Raw genomic sequence first — 23,397 nt, forward strand, 5'->3', positions numbered from 1 at the left:
TCATACAACCCCCTGTGACTGCCATATAATATCTTAAGAATTTATTACAGTTTAATATCGCTCTGCAGATCTGATTTTTGCAGTCAGAACTCTGCCCTGCAAAGCAAGGGCACATCCCAGCGTTGCCATATTCCGTGTCAGCAGTATGATTACATGCATGGCACCGCAGAGGTGAACACTGGCACCCACTAGAGCTGAGGATTTGCCACCCATCATCTCCAAATCCCCCGTCTGTCTGAGTGGAGAGGCACATGTGACAGGGGCTACACCCTGGTGTGGTGGAAAATAAAAACGTGGGGCCTATTGTTTACTACTCAAGCTCGCATTATTGTCACTAAAACTTGCCCTACTGTAATCCAACCAATTGCGCAATAAGGCAATATAAAATATATTACATCACGATAAGACAAAATTTCTGTAAAAATATTCATGTTCCTGACTTCTGTAGATGTTCATGTAAAAAAGGTTGTTAGTGCAGAAAAGTTGTCTCTGCGAACATGCAAACTCTTCTTCCAAAGCAGGGCATTTCTAAAGGGCTGGCAAGTGAAACTCCATAAATTGCTTGTGTGTGTGGAGACAAGTGGGAGTTCTCTTAATAGTTGTGTGCACTGTGCATTTTCTTTGGTGAGTTGTAGCGGTGGGTGGCTGTTTTCAAGGTGAGGGGGTGGGAGGGCTCAGCCTCTCTAGCTGTGCACTATTCCATGCAAACACATGCCGAGCACTCGTGTGTGCAGTCAGTTAAACCAGAGACTTTCTAATGTGGAGACACAGCACTCAAAAAATACTCCATAGAAATGCATGGGGCTAGTTTGTCATGCCAATATGGCCGTTGTCTACACATATCCCACCCATAGACAGTAAAAGAAAGATCCCACCCCTTCCTCGGCAAAACGTTGACATGTGAATACATTGAGCCAATCATGTGGTGTGATGTGAATACATTGAGCCAATCATGTGGTGTGTTGTGAAGACATCGTGCCAATCATGTGTTGTGATCTCGCCGCTGGAGCAAGATTGGTGTCGTGAAGCCTTGCGCACACGCAGTTCGACCCAAAGACTGTGCCCGATGAGTGCCCATAAAACGTTGGTATATGGCCGCCGAGTGGAGGGACTTGCCTAAAAGGACTTTGGTTAAACACAACAGCTTGCCCTGGCCACTGCTTAATATAAACCGATGCTACATGCAGCTGCAAAGGCATTCATAACATTGCCTCATTGCATCTGGGTGTCAGTTTCATCATGAGTTACATGAGCGAGTCTGAGAGTGCTGCTTTGCAGCTTTAATAGAGCTTGTTATTCCAACAGTGCAACGTTTGTTACAGCATCTATAAATTAAGATAAATAAGAAGAACATTGCAATCAGGAGAGACATAAGTTAATGTGAACATGACAATTGCACCATGGAGATTTTTTTCAGGACAACTTAATCTACAGTCAGCAAAGTATTTGTATTTGAATGTAAATCCAAAAGTACATACTAAATAAATATTTCTGTTATCTGTTTCTGATATCACTGTTCAATATCAACCAATGTTACAGGGATTTGAAGTCTAGGATTTACAACAAACTTGTTTTTATATTACATTTATAATTTCCATATCTTGTAAAACAAAATACAAGTAGACAAGAACATCAATCATTAATTTCATATTGTTTTGATTATGAAGATAATTAAAACAATTAAGTCCCTTTAATTGTCATGTTAACAACAGTGTAAACGATGCAAGGACTACAGAATGAATGAAGTTCCATAAACTATCCTGTTAAACTTAACAGCAAACTATAAAGAATTTATAACAATTTATAAACAATGCATTACCCATTATGTGACTTCGGCTACATAACAATCCAGATTCATACCTGTATCAGGTTCAACAGAACATTATTTACATCTCTAAATGTCTACACATCTGAGAAGTGAAGCGTAACAGTGCTGATCACGGACCAGCCTTGCCTCCTACTTATGAATGATCCCGTATCCATATTTAAGAGATTCCTGACGCCTACTCATAAAATGATCCCTTATTCATATTTAAGGGATTCCTGTCTCCACATCAGTGATGCTGAGATTTCCAAGAACAGCACTGCACACAATCTTTCCCCTTATGATTGGATCCCCACCATTGCCATGCCGCATGAGATACACCTGTAAGTCCTTGAGGTGATCGTAGTGACCACAGATGCAGAGGACCGCTACAGACCCAAATGGAGCCAGAGGTCAGCTTCAGGCCTTCCTCCTGAAGGCCAGATCTGTGGAATACTCTCGGCATGTGGTCCTGAAAAGTAAAGTTCTGTATTTCCCCATTCATGTAGCATCATAATATCATGACGGTCCGAAGTAAAACTATCCCTTGGTCAGACAGAAGAGAAACACAGACATCTCTATCGCCACCATGTCCAAGCAGAGACAGGCCACTGGACTTCAGAGATATGTCCATAAAAGACCCATTTCATCAAACCTTTCCATTCAAAACCCGTCCACAGGGGTTTAGTGTCGAACACACACACACACAAATTCATAAGCACACACACACACACGCATTCATTCATTCATTCATTCATTCATTCATGCATGCGTGCGTGCACTTGAGCTTTCGTGATACAAAGATCCAAGCTTTAGGCTGAGAGTGAACTTCACTGCTGCGGCCCTCGTCTAAGAGCGCTGTGCAGGGGGTCAGGTGTTAGAGGTGGCTGACCACATCACGCCACCTGCTGATGGTTCAGAAGGGCCGTTGCAGGAAGGCGAGCGGGGGGGAGCCCACGCTGCTGGGGCTGCGGAGGTGCGCCTCGAAGGAGCCGGGGGTCATGCCCATGACCGTGTCCATCTGCGGGGTCTCGCCTTGCAGGAAGTCATCCTCCTCCTCCACCGAGGCCTGAGAGCAGCAAACACACAGGGGCCATTAGGGGGCGTGACACTACACACAGGGGCCATTAGGGGGCGTGACACTACACTGAGAAATCAGCCTGCTCCTGTATGTGTTTGCTTTCCAGAGTGTGTCCACGTTTCATATCATTGTCTGCTCTATGTGTTGTGTACTATTAAATATGACTACTAATTAAATAAGAAAATACCATGTGCTAGTTATGGTACTACCCATATACTATTTGCTTTCCATAGAGTGGGTAAGTTTACAGTACATTTATTCATTTAGCAGACAACTATGTCAACTATATTACAAATATTACAAGGGATTACATTGTCCCTGGAGCAACTTGGGGTTAAGTGCCTTGCTCAAGGGCACAACAGTGGAAGCTGGGTATTGAACCCACAAAATTCAGTATTAGGTTTACATTAACATTACAAGTTTACAATTAACACAATATTCCGAATAAGATGCTGCAATGTAAACAACATTTTCTGATTGCCTCAACTCGAATGAGGTCATTGTTCGAAAAAGCAATAATTGAATCAATTATTATTTTTATTTATTTTTATTCCGATCTTATTATTATCGCATTATTGAAGTGTATCGTAAGGATGTATAACATACACCTTAATTGCATTAGAACATCCTGTTACAACTTACGGAGCAGAACAAAAAGAAATGTGGGATGCTAATTACAGAACCTTTAGAACCTTGATCAACCATCTTTGATCTGTTGTAATCAAACTATGCTGTGTACATGTTAACAGGAATATGAAAGGAATATTCTATTAACAACTCATGTAAACAACCATAATAACAATTGTCTTATTCTGACTAAGTTAATAGTCAGATGATTGCTGTGCATGTACACAGTCCTTGTGTGCTTGTCAAGGGGCAACTGAAGTAGAGAGAAACATCAGCTTACAGTAGGTGTGTGTGTGGTCAACAAGATGCAACAAGCTTTGAAAAAACATCTCAAACATCTGACATAAACAGAAATCTTTCTGCAGGCTAAGACAGCAGTTGGCAGTTGTGTCAATGAAACCACACTATGTGTCACTGGAGATGAACAAGGAGACACAAGCCACATGACTTAATGACAAACTTTAAGACTCTGCTATAAATCAATGCTCTTGGAGGAATTAACAGAAGGATTTCAAACATGCTTCTGCACAATCCACATGACATTACCACCAAACCAGCAGTTCATGCTTAACCCTTGTGTTATCCTCAAATCTTACCGACACTCTTTATCCTTGGGGTCAATTTGACCCCAGCTAAATAAACCCTCAGAAAATGATTATAATTCATATTGTTACCCAGTTTTTTGTGACAGGTACTTAACAAGAGTGTAATAACCACCATCAAAAGCCCTACAAAACAATCCCACCCCCCCACACCCCTTTATGAACCTTGGAACCCAGGCTGGCAATATTGCCCATCCAGTGTCAGCAGCCCAAAGGCTTGCTGTTGCTTCGACTTTTGACTTATACAGTCCTGCCAAAATGACTTATATGTAATATGTACTTGTGTATGTAATAACGATAATAACAATATGTTCTCATACTATTCAAATAATAATATCCATAATGTGTCAAATATTCATGTATCCTATGTTTCATACAGCTGGGGTCAAACTGACCCCAAGGAACATCAATGTACAAAATATTTGTACAGGACATTTAAAACAAATTATTGTACAAATTTCATGCTGTAATATTGTACAATGTACAACTCTGTTGTACCCTTCAATTGAGGAAAAGTCATGAAACATGAAGCAAAAAAAAAAAAGTGAACCATATATTTTATGATGTTAAACGTTGCTTGGGGTCAAATTGAAACATGAGGGTTAATCACTTGAAGTTAGGTTTCACCTCAAAATTGCACTTACTTTTCTGATATCCTTCTTTGGGGCATCCACCATGCAGTCGGAGGGCTCTTCCCACACCTGATATAGAGGCTCAATCAGCTTCCCTGACCTGGGAACGGTGGGAGGAAGGTCAAACCAATGCAAAACCAAACTCTCATACAAGCTATACAGTGAACTGTAAACATTTTCACTCAAACAGAAATATCTATCTATTAATGACTGGAAGGTCTGTCACTGTGTGTGTTTGTCTGTTATTCCCATATCTCTCGAATCATTTGTCAGACTGATTTCAAACTTGGCAGGTGCAGTGTAGTGCCAAGTTTGACGTTGTTTAGAAAATAAATACAAAAGATCACTGAAAGGCAACTTTTTGAACAATGTTGCTGGGTAACCATATAACCGGTTCCATTTATTCTGATTGGATGATCATGATGATTTGTCTACTGATGATTAAAGTTCTCCAGAAAAGAAATTGTAGCCCAATATCAATAGAAACATGCCAGAACCACAATAATAAGGGACACTGCCCTGCAACATTGCTCAAAAACGTGAACTGTACCGTCTTTCTAAACTCTTTTTAATAAACTGTCTGTACACTTACAAAGTTCTCAATGATTCGGTTTACATGTAGGGACTCTCATTATCCTCATTTTATACCATGAGTGTGGTGCTATTTTAAGCCTTATTAGTAGTATAGATATAGCTATTTCTTTTTTACTTTAGCTATCATTATAAGCTAATCAGCGGTTTATAAAACTTATAAAACTGGTCACATTCGATTAGCATGAAAATAAATCCCAGAGAACGGTCGACACGTGTGTTATTAACCCCTAGGTTCATTTTGTGCCAGATTTGTCCTTTAAGATATTGTTAAAAGATGCCCCATGCATCACTCAGTTTAAGATGCACACAATGGCTTTTGCGGCTCTAGCTACAGTAGGCACTCCCTCTCTCACACAACACTGCACTGAATCAGCGCACAAGGGTAGAAGGTCATACATGACATACATGTCAGAAGAGAAGGGTTAGGGTATATATCTTTTTGTCTAACTGTGGGGTAGACAGTAAATAAGCTAATTTCTCTAAAAGGTGTCATGTTCCTTTGAGGTTGATTTACAGGAGGAGTACATGCTTCCCAGCGTACCTCTTGAGCAGGTAGGGGTCAAAGGGGAAGAAGCTGTCCAGAGGGTTGGTGTTGGCCGACACTGAGTTTCCCCCCACTGAGCTCCGGATGACAGGCAGTGTGCTGCGGTTGTTACGCTCGATGATGGTGTAACAAAAGACGAGCTGGTACTTCCTGTGGACAGACGACACAAAGCTTTATAAGGAGCTTTGGACTGGTCAGACAGGTTCACATAGCTTCCTGTCTTCAGGGGTATAGTTAAGCCTTTCAAGCCTTGTAAGTCTTGAGGGCAGCCGTGGCCCACTGGTTAGCACTCTGGACTACAAGTCCGGAGGGTTGCCGGTTCGAGCCCCGACCAGTGGCCCGCGGCTGAAGTGCCCTTGAGCAAGGCACCTAACCCCTCACTGCTCCCCGAGCGCCGCCGTTGAAGCAGGCAGCTCACTGCGCCGGGATTAGTGTGTGCTTCACCTCACTGTGTGTTCACTGTGTGCTGTTTGTGTTTCACTAATTCACCGATTGGGTTAAATGCAGAGAACAAATTTCCCTCACGGGATCAAAAAAGTATATATACTTAAGTCCACAAGATTACATTTTACATCTTATAGTTTAAAAGAAATTAGCACAGGTTCATTCTAAAATGCTAGGATAGCATTTACAACTCTCTTGGCCAGACACATCATTTTATTAAAATAGAAGGATAAGTCTCCACCTGTATTTAAACACTGGATTAACAATGTTATGCACTATTTAACACTTAAACAAATTCTTTATTATTTACAGGGTAATAACATTAAATTCAGTAATATCTGTCAACCTGTTCTTACATTGGTTGAACAGATGGACTTTAATGACATTGTATAATGTGAACGTCCACCCCCCCCCCTTGTTTTTTTTTTTGTTATCTTTATAATATGTCAATCTGTATGCTGTGATTTTGATATTTACCCCCCCTTTTTTTTGTTGTCTTTTTTTCCAGTAGTGGTGCGATGTGGGTGGGTGGGTTGTGGGTTATGTGTCCGTTGTTTGTTGTATATGAAAATACAATAAAAAGACTTGGGCTCTAGGGTTGGGCTGATGGACGATGTCATCATCCATCGTGAAGGTTGATGGACATCATGATGGTAAGCAACCATTGTGATGCCACGCCCCCACACACGCAGTAACTCTATTGACCCCCGCTTTAACATAGGCTAACACATAAGAACTTTCACTGGAAATTAAATTGAACCAAGAACTGATGCATATGCAGGACTGTCAGCCAGAGTGCGCAAAAATAAAGCACTAATTAGTCTGTGAAACTACCGTCTTATTCAAATAAAGCACTAATTAGTCTATGTAAAACTACAGTCTTATTCAAATAAAAATAATTCCTGATTGTGACATTGTTATTGTCTTTTTTACATGTCTTGCACTGTAGCCTACCCTGGAAATCCAGAGTTCTTGCGAGAGCACAATGAAATTGTCTCTGCGAGACACTCTGGCAATGAGCAATGATGCACACTACTTTTACCCCACATTGCTGGGAACCAGCTAAACTGATGAAGACAGTGCTGCAACGTTGGAGGACAGTACACATTGGTCGTAGTGTTATCCGATTGCGTCAAAGTCAGAAATCATTCAGAGTAAACACGGTCTAGTGTTATCCAATTGCGTGCAGTGAGATTTTTAAAGTATATAAGTATATATACTCTTTTTGATCCCGTGAGGGAAATTTGGTCTCTGCATTTATTCCAATCCTTGAATTAGTGAAACACACACAGCACACAGTGAGGTGAAGCACACACTAATCCCGGCGCAGTGAGGGGTTAGGTGCCTTGCTCAAGGGCACTTCAGCCATGCCTACTGGTCGGGGTTCGAACCGGCAACCCTCCGGTTACAGGTCCGAAGTGCTAACCAGTAGGCCACGGCTGCCTGCATGCTTGTTGCCGCCCCTCGAGTTGGGCAATTACATTGTTCTTGGCCAGACCCGTAATCTTTCTAGATTACCAGGGTCTGGATTTTCCAGGCTAACTGTAGCCTACATTGAACTTAATTTTTTTATATGTTAGCAGAAAATAGTCCTAATGAATTATTATTATTACAACTAGAGGAAATTCTTGCAGATTGTCACGTATAGCTCTAATATTTTTCCGAGGCTACAGCACTGAAGCGCCAAATGCGTTCTTCTCCACCGTGTTTTTAAGAAACCATAGATGGGTGTGCGTACCGAAACAATAATTCCTGCACACGCCCCAGCTCCTCTAGTCGGCATGCCCGGCAATAACATGGAATGAGATGTGTAGCGTATGAGGTTGGTAGCCTACAGATTAGCTTACTGAAGATTTTAGATGAGTGACCGCGATAGTAGTCTTAAGGTTTTTTTTTTGCTAGGCTCAGCTAAGGCTGCCAATGTATTTCACTGGTTGGTGCACAAGCAAATGTTCAGATTGGTTGTCTGTTTATCTTTTACACGGTTTTCACTGGAGCAGTTCTTGCACACAACTGAGGTAGCCTATGTCTCTTAGCTGTCCACTTTAAGTTATGTCATTTTATGTAGAATTCTATACATTTATTTATGTATCTAGTCATATGGTAATTATTGTAACTATAATCCATGCCCCGCCCCCCCCCCCCCCAGACAATATCATCATTTTCCATCACGATGTTTTACTGTACACATCGTCAAATGCCAATTAAGAGGACATCGCCCAACCCCTAGAGCTTTCCCATAGTAGTTCCCATTAATAGTCGTTTTCAGAATGCTTTTCTATAATAACAGGCTCACATGACACTTCGCTACACACAACACTCCTAAAAACAAACTAACACTAACAGCTGACTTTGTATTGCACAATCTAACAACAATGGCCAGTGGGCTCGGCAATGAAGTCAGGGAACAGGCAAAAGAGGAACTAAAGCTAATTTAATCTTGTCGCGATCATTTTTTCGATTTGAGAAATGTTGAGGAAAATCCAGAGTGCAAAAAAGTGCAATCATGTGTGGGTCAGCAACACAGTGGTGTCACACAAGTCAACATCCGCATTTGCTTGTTGCCAGTTGCTGACATGAGGGCTCCGTGTCTGGGACTGTTGGGGGGGGCAAGGTTACCATGACGACACGGAGATGCTGTGCACCACGTACCTGGTAATGGCAGCGAACATGTTGGTGATGGCAGGCAGGCAGACCTTGAGCGGGTTTAACTGGCACATGACGATACGTTCCAGATTCAGGCTCTGTAGATACGCCAGCCCTAAAGGCACCCAGAATACTGAAGTCAATACAACTGTATTCAATGTAACTATACTCAGTTCTTCACTTCCAAATACAGGAACAGATGAACAAAGCTTTATAAACATGGTTCATAAATGTGGTGTCCTAATGGAATAACGTAATCACATACTACATAGACTACACCAAGAGTACCATCACCTCCTGACTTCTTAACTTATTTTAAAGTACAGAAAACTTTCCAGAGCATGAACACATTAATGTATTGCATAGATTAAAAGGCTTATCCAGAAACCAGCTAACCAACACAACAGCGCAACATGTATAAAAGTATAAAATAATCAAAACTACATTCACTCTCCGTGTATAGATCAAGACAGACTTGTGGAACAGGCTGCAGGGCAACAGTCTGACAGCCTGCATGAAAATAAGCATAAATGCTCCGCACTTGTAAAAGAGTGCAACCGCCACCGTACCACCTTGACCAACACATTTTCTGGGGGAAACCCTGACCCACGGCTCCACTCTGGTCTCACCTTTCTTCATGTTGCCCTCCACGAGCGCCCTGTGCCTGAACACCAGCGTGTAGAAGATGGCCTGGCAGGCGGCGTAGAAGGGCCCGTGGAGCGTCACATCACAGAAGGAGCGCGAGCTTGCGTCCTGGCTGTCGATGTAGAGATGTAGCCATGGCACCAGCAGGTCCAGACACGCTCTCACCGTGCTGAGGAGAGATGAGCAGATGGAGGTCAGTGACAAGAAACTCAAGCAGTGACAAGAAACTCAGTGACAAGAAACTCAAGCAGTGACAAGAAACTCAAGCAGTGACAAGAAACTCAAGAGTTCAGTTTCGCCTTATAGCCACCTCCTTACAAGAGCAGCACAGTGAAGGCCACAAGGGGCTGGCGACTTACGGTACGGGCAGGAATTTGGCACGTGCCAGGAAGCTGCCCATGTAGCCGGCGGCTGCCTGTCTCAACACAGACGGCTGGGATGGGCTCTGCAGCTGTTTCCATAGGTGGTCTAGAAATGCTTCAGCCAGCCCCTGAGACACAAAACACACACACACACACACAACAAATAAACATAGGGTGAGGATTTAAACCAACAAATGAGCAATTAAATACCAGGAACCGCACAGTAAAACTACGCCCTCGGTCAATACCCACCAGGCGGAAGCTGCAGAGGTAGAAGACGCAGTACTGCACGTGGCAGGAGGCGTGCGTGGGCAGAATCAGCTTGTCAAACACAGCCAGCAGGTCCCGGTACAGCGCTTTGGTTCTCTCCAGCTCCAGCACAGCTGCGGCAGGGAAGCAGAGTTTTTAGCAGGAACTTTTAGCATATTTTTGGGCCGAGTTCAGTGTGTTTGTTCTAGATCAATTTTAACTGTACTGTGTGTCGCTGCCCATAAAGTATCAATTGGGTTGAAAGAGACCAAAAAAAAAAAGCCTCCTTTTTAGCTTCTGCTCCTGTCTTGTCATTGGTACCATCAGGGCATTCAACAGGGCTTTGCTCCCTCCAGCTCCATCTCACCTGATGCATGGAGATGGAAGGACCTCCAGAATCCCTTTCAACTTTGCTGTGTGTTCTGAGGGTGTTGTATGGGGCAGCCGTGGCCCACTGATTAGCACTCTGGACTTGTAACCGGAGGGTTGCCGGTTCGAGCCCCGACCAGTGGGCCGCGGCTGAAGTGCCCTTGAGCAAGGCACCTAACCCCTCACTGCTCCCCGAGCGCCGCCGTTGTAGCAGGCAGCTCACTGCGCCGGGATTAGTGTGTGCTTCACCTCACTGTGTGTTCACTGTGTGCTGTTTGTGTTTCACTAAGACCAAATTTCCCTCACGGGATCAAAAAAGTATATATACTTATAGGATGTCATTTAGTTTAAGAGACAAATATTGCCCCCCCCCCCCCCCCATCATCCTTTCATTAGCAAAACCATTCCAAAGTGCTCAAATGGTTCATATTATAGTAAATGCCAATTGGGTGTAAAAATCATGGAGCATAGTGGCTTCAGTACTGTGGAGTCCATATTGTGTCTCTTACCATTCTGGTGGCACACGTCCTTAATGAAGGCCAGCAGGACCCCCATCAGTGTGTCCAGGCGCTCTGCCACAGGGTGGGCCATCGCTGTGCAGTCTGGAGGGGTGGGGGCCAGACCCGAATCTGTGTCCTCATCCTGCAAAGGGCAGCAGAGGGCAGACAAGGACAGGGATGACTTGTCACAATCGGAGTAGGACTTTTAGGATTTATGTCAGGTGTTAGTGCGGATACGGTGGCTTTGGATTTCCTCTAAAAATCCTGCTGACGTGTCAGGTTCACGTCGAAGCTCATTCCAGTCACTTTCATTAGTATGCTTCCAGTCATGTAAAATGCTCTGCTTCAGAGTCAAGGACAGAGTGATGTCAGAGCTCAGATTTATGCCAGAGACTCACCCGTGCAAGCCCTGCGTGATTAGCATTCTGTGCAGCAGGGTTTTCTACCAAGGACAGCAGAGCTACACGGACCTACCATATCAAACAGGCACTCGTCCTGCGATGCTTCGTCGCTCTTCTGTACAGCGTTCTCTTCCATGTCCTCAATTTCAACACGGGACGCACTCACCTAGATCACACAGACATGCCCACATTAAACACTAGATTTTGAGTATATGGAATGTTTTACATCCAATTTGTGTCACGTGTACTTTGTTTCTTATTGCCAGCTTTCCAAGAGACCGAGAACCACGACGCTTAAAGGTGCCCTTAACAAGATTTACTCTCGGGGTGCCCTTCTGGTTGAGAAGCGCAATAATAAACACTCAATAAATAAAAAGCTGGGGTAGCATGCAGTAGTCTGAAAAGTTGTTTGTTCAATTCCCGGCTTTCACTGTTGTGCCCTTGAGCAAGGCACTTAACCCCTAGTTGCTCTGGGGACAATGGCCCTTGTAATATAATTGACATATAATATAATATGCAAGTCACTTTTGATAAAAGTGTCTGCTATATCAATAAATCTAAATGATACTGCACTAACTACGAACAAGAAACAGCACATCGGAAGTGACTGGATTAGCAACTAGTCTACCAAACAGTACCCCTAACAAACATAATGGGCAACACAGCACATCAGTATCAGTGCTATATGAAGGCTATATGAAAACAAGTCAAATAGAACGGATCAACTCACATCCAGTGTCAGCATTTTACTGATGAGGAGTTCCAGCATATCTCGTCGCAGAGTTGGGATGTACACTGTGATTCTTAGTAGGTTATGAACGTAACACTCCTGAAAACAAAACAACAATTTCCGTCTGATGCTTGTCAAACAATTTGTCAGAAACATTACAGAATCATGGCAACCTCTTACTTACAAGAGTTCTTGAAGACTTCTGAACAAAAGGGAAGTGATCAGTGAGAATTGGCATCAAGAATCTACTTGTTCTGTAGGCAAAAAAGTCCACCACTGAGAATACGACATATTCAAGCAACACATATGAACTACATCATTTTGCATGATTAAACAGCGACTTATCAAAAGAACACTTACGATGGAACATATCTTGAAATAATTTGCAAGGCTTGATGACAGTGCTCAAAGTTCCTAGGGAGGTCTGACATGAGGGGGGAAAATTAGTTTTTTAATTTAAGCATCAAACAGCACTATTGAATTCCGTGTTTATTCCATGCCAGACTCACACCGATGTACTCACTTTCATCATCATCATCTGAATCAGAAATATCCACATCGCCCTCCCGGATTCGCACCCTTGCTGCAGAATGAAAAGAGAAGTTACAAAAAAGACCAGTGCAAGTCAGAAATACCATGCCCAAACTGTAAGACCAAGCGGAAGAAGAGGTGAGGTGACCACCAACCAGGCGTAAAATTGGAGACGACTATTTTGAGACAAGTCCTGAGGTACACAGTTTGGGCAGATACAAGGTTGCTCAGGAAAGACAGATATTCATCCACAACAGCTTGACTCCGTCCCAGCCAAGGAAGTCGCTGCAAACATAACAAATTACGGTTTTAAAAAGGCCTATTCCATAAGTTTCATCTCTGTATACGGATGCAATATTCAATCCCAGTGGTTCGCTCACCAAGACAACGTAGATAAGTTGCTCGTGGTCTTTGTTTAACTGAGTGACACACGCCCTGAATTCTTGTAGCCAATTTATTATCTGAGCGTCCTGGTGAGAGAGAGAAAGCAATTGTATATATATAAAAAAAGTTATTGCCACATTCCACAATTGTGTATGCCTACTGAAATTCGTCACCTACTTTTATGTCAGGGTCTGTCAATTGATGCTTGAGTAGTTCGTAATCTCCTTTGTCACCCTGCAATACAAAACCATGGCATTGAGTCCAGAGACAAATGCTAATTCTCTCAAAATGTAGCTGTGACATCACATGTATGTTACTGCCATACTGTTACACTTTACAATACCTTTTTAAATTTAGCCAACGTGTTGGCAACATAATCGCCGAAGCGCACTGTTTTCATTGGAGGAGTGTTGAGGAATTCCCGACCGTCCACTTCCATGGTTTTGACTCGAATCCTCAGCTCAGTTTAACTTTCTATGAAATGGCAATGAAGATGATCATAATATATACATTAGTGTACCATAAAATTATACTTATTTCACCAAACAAAGAAACCACACTAGTTTGTTAAGCATGTGAAGTAAGTTTACGTGCAGCTTTCTTGCTAACGCTAGCATATCGCATCTGAGATTTTGTAACCCTGCTATCTCTATATTTTACTATTTGTGCTACTACGCTATGGTAGCATATTTCACTTATACTTACAAAGACGGGTATGAGTCGTAACAAAAACCATTTTAATGTAACGAAAAACTAAACAATTTCGGGCATAACACATGTGCCAACATGCTCAGGTTTTCACAACAGGAAACACGTCAGTCACTAAGCCTGCCATAGAACAAAAGCATACAGTAGGCCTAAATCTGGTTCCACAATGAAACCAAAAGGGTACCCTGCCATCTAGAGCAGTGGAGAGGTAAAATCATCAGTGCACAAACAATTATAGGCCTCTGCTATGCTGCTTCTGCAAGTGTCGTGTCCTCACTAGTTTGCTAATAATTTGGAGAGATCAGCGAGTGATGAGCTGTATTTAACATGACCCACAAATACTAATTAAACATAGGCTATGGTTTAACCTAAAATCCATTGTCTGAATGTTGGTTGAAAGAGTTTCTTTATAAAGATTGACAATGTCTTTAGTTTATCCATTTATCCTGTTGTGGTTCAATGAACTCTGTATTACTGAATTGTGTCTATATTTGGTATAATGTATGTAATTTGTCATTTGTTATTTATTTATTTAAAACAGGGACAGTATATATTAATACAAATTAAAAATGTTAATGTGTACATAAGATCATAGCCAGTGACTAATTTCCCTCTTTAAGCTTGGGCATGGTTGATGGTCCCTAATATATAAGAATATGTTAAGTACATAAAACAACATTAACAATAACAACAAACAAACAAGCAATGTAAAAATCAAGCAGACTTATGACAGCAGTTTTGATTGTCCAGTAACCATGTTTTTAGGTGTTCCGTAAATAAGGTAAGGGTTGACAGTTCACATATTGCGCTTGGTAGAGTAATTCCCTGTGTATTAGCCGCATTGTGTATAAGCCACAGGACAGTGTCTTATGCAAGTTAAAAGAAACAAAACCATATTAAAGCAACACCAAAGAGTTTTTTGTACCTTATAAGAACCTTATAAGAAATTGTTTCAGTGGTTCATCAATTCATAACAGGGTGAACGGCACTTCTGCATTCGCTCCGCGGCCCTCTATCGGCTATAACCACACTATGTAAGTTTGCCAGATCAGGTAGCGGAGCTGTTTCGATGGAACGAGACATAAGAAAGTACAAATTTGACTTGCATCTGATGTTGCAATACATCGTACTTTCGTAAAATCATGCAACATATTCTACCTTGTCTGTGGACATTGTTATTTGCAAAGCCGGTGCTGCATAAACAAATAGCGTGTGTGCGACAGTAGAAAAGTTCTTTGGTGTTGCTTTAATACCATATTAACTGTCCCTGTGTATTAACCTCATAGCTGAAGAGCTGAACTGCAAAATCAATGTATAAGCTGCGACTAATAGTTGGGAAATTACGGTTTTGTATTCCAGGTTTGAGAAACTCTATAAGAGAATACAGCTTGTCCAAAGGCACTACGCTTATAATGGGACTAAGCAATCCCCTCTAGAGCCTGCTCTGGTTTGCTTGTGTGGATTGACCTTTTAATCAATCTTGTAGTGGAGGTGGGGCTAGACAAGGATATGTTTTAAGTACCAGAACAGAGTCAATTTAACAGTGTTTTCCCAGCTTAGAAATTCAAGTTTTTTCAAAATCTGATGGTGGTGGTATGTTTTGGGTTTTCTATCTTAAACTTTAAGAGCTTGTTTGTATGTTTTAATTGGCTTTAGGTTGTCTTACAGCCAATGCCCAGCTCGTTATGCATTAGGTCATAATGTGACATGATCATTGCATTAAAATATAATCTGACAAAGTTTCAAAGTTAAGTTGTTTCTTATATGTCTAAAATGGGACAGGTTAAACTTTGTTCACTGTTTTTTTTTTACCTGCTTTTTTTGAAGCCATATTGTGAATCAAATATCACTCCTATTTAAATTCATGCACAACCTCAAGCTTAACCCCCCACACCAGAAGGTTGGGGTCTGTATTGGTGTTTGCCCTTTTTCTAAAATACATACAGACAATCTTTGACACATTGAGGTGTGAGAACTCTCTAGCCAGTTACAAACATCACTAATGACAGCTGTTAGTTCTTGTAAAGCATATCACATTTTGAGCAAGTACAGAACTGCATCATACATTTGGCAGGTTACATGTGGTGGACAGCAACTTGACATATAATTTATATAAAGACTAAATAGCAGTGGTCCTAAGACCGAACTCTGTGGTACACCAAGATTGTTGTCACACATCATTGATTTCATGCTTTACACTGTATCCTGGATTAAATTATTCCATCCATTTCAATGTGTTAAAAGTAATAAAAAGTACAAAAAACAGCCCCAATAACACTGCCTGCATCAAGCTTGGATTTCATGGTTTCCAAGATGAAGCAGACGACAGTCTCAGTAGAATGATGTTTCCTAGTTTAAAGTATATGGACTGTTGTCTAGATGTTTAGTGAGTTGCTCTGCAACCACTTTTTCAGCTATCTTAGAAATTGTAGGAAGTATACTTATCGGTCTATAATTACTAATTATTGTAGTCTCCTGATTTGAGGATTGGTGTAATGACAGAACTTTTCCAGGAGTCTGGGAATACACTTTCATATATTTATTATGCTGGTTATTGGTGCAATGAGGGATTGTTTATGAGTTTTAAGAAACATTATATTCATACCAAATACATCTTTGGCTCTAAAACTTTTCAGGCCACAGATGAACCTGCCGGCCTGCATACTGAGACACTGTGGAGATCAAAAAGTGTTCCCTGCTTACGGCACTGTTTCCTTTCATCTTTTTTTAAAATGTTTGTCCAGATTTCTTTAATATTACACCTTGTGTTACTTATTATACTATCATTTTCTTTACAACCACCATACCACACCACAGAAGCCAACTGAAATAATACTACTACTAAGAATAATAATACGAAAACACTTTATTTCTTAAGAATAATAATACAGACATTTTATTAGGCTATGACCCTCATAAAAAGGGGGAAATAAAAAACAAATGCTGTCTTTCTTATTCTTAGAATTCTCTCAGTGGTTCCCAACGAAATTATTGCTGCTTAGGCTACAGTTAAACTTTTATATACAGTACATTTACACATTAAATATCTATCTATTTAAAAATCTGTCTATAACAGCAATGAGGATGCATACATGCAAAGGCTAAACTGTTGGTCTTCCCCAAGTGAAGTCTGATGTCATGCCGGAAAAGTTAACCCATATAACATTACATTCTGTAAATGATCAAGCATGACTTTGTGCCCACACCATTCATACCACATTCATTATTCAAACAGGCAATCTTGCATAAAATTATAATTTAATTATAATGTGGCAAAACTAATGCCAAGCTTCAGTGAGACATACAAATATTTTATTTGAAAAACAACACTCATTCATTTGCATCTTAAAAATGTAATTTCCAGTCTGTAATAGTAAACATGATGGTTCAGTTTGAGTTGAAGATAATGAGCGGCAAGCAAACAGAGATAAGGGGAAGCTAGGTTGGAAAATCCAGCCTATTTGACCAAAGGTCGTTGAGGTGTGGAAGGAATATAGTCTATTGTTATTGCAGCAGGTGGAAAGAAATCTGCCATTTTTTTTTATGGCACACAGCTTTATCTTCATCAAGCAAAAAGTCTTTATGAAATTAATCTTCAAACCATGACTTTCAAATTCACATTCATTTCCATCTAAATTAATTATAGGAAAAATAAAAATATAATTTGGGAAAGAAAAAAAGTGTTAAAACTCTTCTCGTAAACATCATACAAAATTCAAGTGGAGTTCAACAGTTCTGGATCGTCAATCTGTGGGGTTACATAACATAAAGAGGAAAGAGGTTAGGTGACAGTGAAAAAATAAATATACGAAGTCACAACTTATGATCCCTTTGCCCTTTTGAGTTGCCCTGAATGCTATATCGATTAATTATTAACTGAACATATCCCAAGTTTCCCTTTCAGACAGTTCACTTCATGACTTAATTGTTGTGTGTGTAAAGTTTTAGGCTACTAGGCCTATAGCCTGCTATTGAATACGGCAAGGAATTATGTATAGCCTATATTTACATATACCTTGTCTCATACTAGCAGGCGAATGGCATAATGACGTCATATGGCAGATGTTTCCGTTGTACTCTCTAGCACAGGGACTTCTCCTTCAATAGCTGCAGACGCGGTGTGCACGTTTTCTTCGGAGCTCATTGAGACTGCCACTGGGACTATTTGGGCATCTGGGAGAGTTGAGCGGCCAGTTCTTGTTCTGGTTGCACCACTGTGACCCTGAGCTGCCCCGTTCCTCCTGAAAGACCGACTTATTCCACTAGTGAGACGACTGGAGAATCGCCTCACAACGCCTGCCAACCCTTTCTTCTTCAACAAACCAACGTCATCCTCCAGGTCCTCCGGTGGGACTTCGATGTTTCCCGTATACCAAAACACCCACCATATAAGACTTAGGAAGATAATGATTGCTCCAGCATAAATGAGAAAGTCGTAGAAAAATACATCAAGAAAGACACCAAGCAGAAGAATGAGCAGGCCAAATATGTCAAAGGCAACGGCAAGCCAAAATGCACAGGAACATCGTCCTAACCCATCAAAGCCAGGCTCCATGTCCAAAGAGTTTGGGTTCTGTTTATTCCCACCTCCGGCCATTCTTTTCAGCGCTTTTGTCCGTATCTTAAGTCGCGTACCATTTCAAAAGAAACCCGTTTTACTACAGCTCGTGTAAACTGATCCAGGTGAGGAAACTCACCGCTACACACTTACCTGCGCGAGGGCACGAAGGAGTGGCCGTGGAGGGTGTGGATGCGCTGTCGTAACAACGGTGAACTTCGCCAGCATAGAAAGGCACACGATTTGGTTTACAGTGCTTCCGCACGCCGTTCTATTCAGAATGAAAACTTAAAATGTGGAATTTAAAGCTATACGTCTGTCACCCAGAGAGAGAAATGCATATGGCGATTTTTGGGAGATGGTCAGCCCATATGCTGTTCAAATAACCACACATAGCCTAGTGGAACAAACCTGTTTAACATAAAACGGACAAAGTTGTAGTCCTATGTCTTTCTCACTCAGGCTGTCGATTCTCAAATGCAACTTTGACATTCATGACTGAATGTCATGAATGTCAAAGTTTGTCCTTATGTTTTGATAGAAGGACTCAATTAAGTCAGCATTTTTCTGTGTTCTTCCACATGGGACATGACTCTGTTCCTGTGCGATTCTGTCCCCGGACTGAGTATATCTGTATGTGTTCAAAGATAAGGGGATGTTTTTGCTCTTATGGATGCACCCTTGTGGTCATCTGCTCAGAATTGTCAGTGTTAAGCAGCAGGTGAATATGTGAAACCACACACTCTCTCTCCCTTGGTGTTGACTATAAATAAAACCTTGTTGATTTTTCAAGCCCATCGTCTGACTTTGTCTCTATTTACTGTATTACATTTACTGCCGACATTAAGGGACTTCCGTAAGTGTGATGACAGCAGACATTTTTAACTTTTTTTTAAAATTATTTATTCGGGATGACATTTCTATAACACAGCAAAGACAACTGATGTTTCATTCTATTCTTCTGGTCCATGACCACTACATATCAATCCACAAAAACAATTGGGAAAACAAAAAGGCAAATTGTTGCATCTATGCATTTGCACTGCTTCTGCAGTGGTTGTTTTGCAACAACAAACAAAAGGAACTGCATCAAAATTTGAAAAAAGCTTATGGTTTTTTCCCCTCAGTCAAAGGTCAGCTGTGGAGAACAGCCAAAGCACACCAGACAATTTGGCCCATCCGAGATAAGCCAACGTGTCATTCAGGTAATCCACAGGAATGATCGGAGTAAATGGTAAGCTGGTTTGCTATCTGTGCCATCTAGTGTCCTTACTGTAAGATCATATACAATTTCTGTTTTCTGACCCTCATAATTCTATACAAATCTAATCACACGATAGATATAACACATAATCAAAGGTAAAATGCTAATGATTATTCAAATACTCAGCACCATCTGAAGACCTTAAGTTGACCTTCATTGCCAGCCACACTTGACCGCCATCACAAAAGCTGTGGTCTACACTCTGCATCTTGGTGAAAGAGGTGTAGGAGCATCCAGATTCCGTACTGTATAGCCTAAACAGAGGTCATTCACTTTTAATCCAGAAATACATTCCATTGGAACACTGATAAAATAACTGAGGACTCAGGCCTCTGTGCGTAAAGTAATGAAGTTCTGCTGGTCTGGTTAGTGAGGTAAAAAAGCAGGTGTTGTGGTCACATAAACTGCTGTTTCATTAGATCAACAAATATCACAAAACACCACAAAGTATGTGCTACAATAAAGAGCTGAATAGTATAATGCCCCAACAAAGATAATGATTTTCATAGGGAGAGAAAAATGGTGGATAAAACACTGCAGACTGTTCACAAGCTTCTTTCATGTGGGTAAGGTATTTGGGTCAATGGCAACACATTGCATTTGGGTACAGGTACATTTCAAGTATTTGGAACATGGAAACATTGGAATATTGATAAACTTTACTTCATAAATGCCGTGTAGACAGTTTCAACAGGTACAATGATTAATGACTAATGGCATTCAAAAAATAACAGTGAATACAAAATAATGTTTGACAGGTGAATGATTGGTGACCCTTAGTTAGGGGACAATACTGACAAAAGGTACATCAGATCAGATCAGATCAGAGTCTTTGAGTGAAGGCACAAGCTGAAGTGTTTCTTGATGTGCCTTGGGGGATAGATCACTCCTCCTCATCTGACTTGCGTGCCTGGGCCCGAAGTCTCTTTTTGGGAGACATGAGAAATGCCAAGGCAACGGTTGCCGTGCCGTCGCCACTCTGTTGTGAGAAGCAGAGGAAGGTGGCCCAGGCAAAAGCAGAACATCCCATGAATGCAGTGCGCAGGTACAGCGGCATCAACACAAAGTTCAGGAACTAAAGCGAGGAGGGAGGAAGTATGTTAGCTGTATTCTTTAACACTTTCACACAAAAAGGCTGCATTCGATTTCCATTGTTTTCTCTCATTTTGCAACACCATGGTGTGTGTGTGCGTGTGTGTGGGTGCATGTGTAAGAGAGACAAAGGAGAGGTGGAAAGAAAGAGATAACAATGGAATATAAACAACTGAGAAACATAGACAGATTAGTAACATTGACAAAACTAAACTAAAAACATACTGTGTGTACAAAACTCAAACATGGCTGCACAGGCTATCCAGTAACATCCGGTGCTATGTTTTATTTTTTTTATGTCTCAAATACAGTTATAGAAATCACACTCATTGTGTACAAGTATCCTAAATAACATAACCTACCTGCATGAATGGCCAATACATCAGTCCAGTCTGAGGGGGGAAAAACAAAAGTAAGAAAAAACATATGAACCACAGAGACCTGAATCAGTTTCAATGAACCAACGCTTCCATATAAGCATTTAGTAAAAACACAAGGTCACACACGTCACTAACCTCCACTAGATGTAGCAATTATCAAGGGCTCAATCATAGCATGGGAAATTATTAATTCGGCCTTAGGGAACACAGCACTGACATCGATAAATGTATCCTAGTAGGCCTACTATCCAACCTCCCTACTCAGATATTCCCCATGCTTTGCGCTAAAAGGAACAGTTTTCAGCGTACCTTATACGTATTGAAGAATTTCTCCCTCCAGTCCTCGAAAATGTCATCTTTGCCCTCTAAGAAGCTTACCCCTGTGAAGGTTGAGAGCATGATACAGTTGCCGGAAGTTAAGCGTTGCATCTCTGATAGGCCACTCACAATATATACAAGTCATTAACCTATTGGCTGTATTAAAGAGATGCGTTAAGGCTACACCAGGAATGCCAGGGAACAAGTTCAGTTTACAGTGGAATTTGCTGTCCTACGATTGAGAGATGCAAGCTTCATGTATAGCCATTTTATCTTTAGCATGAATTCTCAAGGTTATTGTAAATGTCCCAATAGCCCAACAAATTCCCAGTGAATAGCCTAGGTCTATCTTTGGCTACGCGTAATTACGCTTTGGAGATGCATAACGTTACTTGACACACTGCAAATGTAATACTTCAACATATTAACTTACCAGTGTAGAACACACTCGTTGCAAGTGGTGATGCAAAACTTTGGTCCAGGAGCAGTTTGCGAAGAATCATGCCAGCAGACTTTCCCGGGAATCGATGCTCCAGCGCACGCAACCAGAAGTAATTGAAGTTACCATGGAAACTGAAAGCTACAATTGCGACATTTCTTGTATGTTTCCAGTCTATTTCATCTCTGTGTGCAATACACTGGTGTACGAAATCCCCACCAGCGAATAAACATCCATATAAAGTGACATTCGCAATCCAGGGAAAGCACTTCGCTCGTTTAAAAAAAACCTTCCTCATGGTAGAAACTATTTAAGTCGATTAAGCCGTTATCCACTGTCAAGGTAGGCTGCGCAAGGACAGGCTCATAGGTTAGCCTAGTCCTTGGCCCACTGCACTAGGCTATATTTCTGCCATCAGTCATCCTCTAGCTGGTTATGGGATTACACAACACAACAGGTAGTTGTTATTAACACAGGTTAAACACTTTTCAGACAAAAAGTTAGTGAAAGCACCACACGTTAAGGACTTTCTTGAAATCTCTGTAAAGTGAGTCCATCATGTAGCATTAGAAGTTGACTTCTAGCACATTCTGCACGAAGGACAGGCATACTAGTTAATTGTACAGGACATATTTAAACATCCTTGTTTAGCATCAAACAAGCTAATTGTATTTAATATAAATATGTTAAGATATTTTCAACTAGTTAATCTGTCAGAATAAAATCAGCAAGAGATGCAAGCATTTACCACCGGCATTTTCCCGAAGCGATAGCAGGTGCGTAACAAATCCTGCGGGTCAACTGCTAATCTGTCCGTATGGTTGCCCGTGACCATCTAAATCCTGCGCATGCGATCGAGCACAGCTCTGTAAATGTTTGAGTGGACTGGTAGAAGGCTGTGGTTATATCCTTGTTACAACGCAATCGACAAAACTGCGTCTATCCGCAACAATTTACGCGCATGAGTATGCAATCTAATGCCATGGCATCCTGTGTCCACGCAACAGCTGAGCATTTTCTAGTGGTGCGTGCCATGTCGTGACAAATTCCAGTGAGATTTAAACCTTGAAAAAAAATCCCACTGTTTCGACAGTTCAGACAGTTTAGTTTATTTTATGAACTACCCTACGGATCAATACATCTTTTGAAACACTGTCAAATAGGCCGCAATAAACCTGAAGATGCATCACCCCATACATTTAAGTGAATTGCTGTTCACACTGATAATGGGTTCAAATCACTGGTTAAAGTGGATATTTGTACATGTATTACATTGGGTCTGAACACGAACTTTTATTTCCAAAACTGTCAAAAACTGTCAAAGCTGTAGCCTAAAACTGCGAGTTTCTACAGTCTCTGACCTTATGATCAGAAATTCCATCAGACAGGTCAAGGCTTTCATGTCATGTGAGGTGTGCCCATCAACTGTCATTTTCTGCCCTGAAATGACACTGCTCAGAAATCAGGTCCCCTCTGTCACCGCATTACCAGTC

The 23,397-nt window shown here is 41.3% G+C and overlaps 3 protein-coding genes across 5 annotated transcripts; all 3 read right to left on the bottom strand.

Annotated features, from left to right (window-relative positions):
- Window positions 1-1,632: 1,632 nt before the first annotated feature.
- Window positions 1,633-13,968, bottom strand: rrn3 (RRN3 homolog, RNA polymerase I transcription factor). Its single transcript, XM_042087772.1, has 18 exons — window positions 13,851-13,968; window positions 13,489-13,619; window positions 13,323-13,379; window positions 13,142-13,231; window positions 12,917-13,046; window positions 12,754-12,813; window positions 12,591-12,654; window positions 12,415-12,484; window positions 12,231-12,329; window positions 11,574-11,666; window positions 11,109-11,241; window positions 10,234-10,364; window positions 9,979-10,109; window positions 9,604-9,788; window positions 8,981-9,089; window positions 5,882-6,034; window positions 4,759-4,846; window positions 1,633-2,873 (listed from the first exon to the last, which is right to left on the bottom strand). Exons 2-18 carry the CDS (start codon window positions 13,582-13,584, stop codon window positions 2,721-2,723), a joined length of 1,842 nt encoding a protein of 613 aa, XP_041943706.1. The 5' UTR covers window positions 13,585-13,619; window positions 13,851-13,968; the 3' UTR covers window positions 1,633-2,720.
- Window positions 13,969-16,701: 2,733 nt separating this feature from the next.
- Window positions 16,702-18,607, bottom strand: si:dkeyp-72e1.6 (transmembrane protein 238-like). Its single transcript, XM_042087778.1, has 2 exons — window positions 17,869-18,607; window positions 16,702-17,601 (listed from the first exon to the last, which is right to left on the bottom strand). Exon 1 carries the CDS (start codon window positions 18,448-18,450, stop codon window positions 17,905-17,907), a length of 546 nt encoding a protein of 181 aa, XP_041943712.1. The 5' UTR covers window positions 18,451-18,607; the 3' UTR covers window positions 16,702-17,601; window positions 17,869-17,904.
- Window positions 18,608-19,308: 701 nt separating this feature from the next.
- Window positions 19,309-22,862, bottom strand: mpv17l (MPV17 mitochondrial membrane protein like). 3 transcript variants are annotated; one of them, XM_042087774.1, is made up of 5 exons: window positions 22,653-22,862; window positions 21,899-22,329; window positions 21,457-21,527; window positions 21,130-21,159; window positions 19,309-20,750 (listed from the first exon to the last, which is right to left on the bottom strand). In XM_042087774.1, exons 2-5 carry the CDS (start codon window positions 22,200-22,202, stop codon window positions 20,559-20,561), a joined length of 597 nt encoding a protein of 198 aa, XP_041943708.1. In that variant the 5' UTR covers window positions 22,203-22,329; window positions 22,653-22,862; the 3' UTR covers window positions 19,309-20,558. The 3 variants fall into 3 exon arrangements, with proteins under 3 accessions (XP_041943708.1, XP_041943710.1, XP_041943711.1); XM_042087776.1 differs by having other exon boundaries at window positions 21,899-22,333; XM_042087777.1 differs by having other exon boundaries at window positions 21,899-22,045; window positions 22,653-22,859.
- Window positions 22,863-23,397: the final 535 nt, after the last annotated feature.

This window comes from Alosa sapidissima, chromosome 3 (genome assembly GCF_018492685.1).
Source record: "Alosa sapidissima isolate fAloSap1 chromosome 3, fAloSap1.pri, whole genome shotgun sequence".
NCBI lineage: Eukaryota > Metazoa > Chordata > Actinopteri > Clupeiformes > Clupeidae > Alosa > Alosa sapidissima.

Bases quoted from the DNA above. Each gene is read 5' to 3' on its own strand.
- rrn3 (XM_042087772.1), bottom strand. From the start codon at position 13,584: ATGGAAGTGGACGGTCGGGAATTCCTCAACACTCCTCCAATGAAAACA. The intron at 12,485-12,590 runs GTAAGTGTTCTT...TTTTGCCTACAG, and splicing joins ATTTCAAGATATGTTCCATC to AACAAGTAGATTCTTGATGC. The intron at 6,035-8,980 runs GTACGTGGTGCA...GTCTGTCCACAG, and splicing joins ATGTTCGCTGCCATTACCAG to GAAGTACCAGCTCGTCTTTT.
- si:dkeyp-72e1.6 (XM_042087778.1), bottom strand. From the start codon at position 18,450: ATGGCCGGAGGTGGGAATAAACAGAACCCAAACTCTTTGGACATGGAG.
- mpv17l (XM_042087774.1), bottom strand. From the start codon at position 22,202: ATGAGGAAGGTTTTTTTTAAACGAGCGAAGTGCTTTCCCTGGATTGCG. The intron at 21,528-21,898 runs GTAAGTTAATAT...CAACCTTCACAG, and splicing joins AACGAGTGTGTTCTACACTG to GGGTAAGCTTCTTAGAGGGC. The intron at 20,751-21,129 runs GTAGGTTATGTT...TCCTCGCTTTAG, and splicing joins TGTATTGGCCATTCATGCAG to TTCCTGAACTTTGTGTTGAT.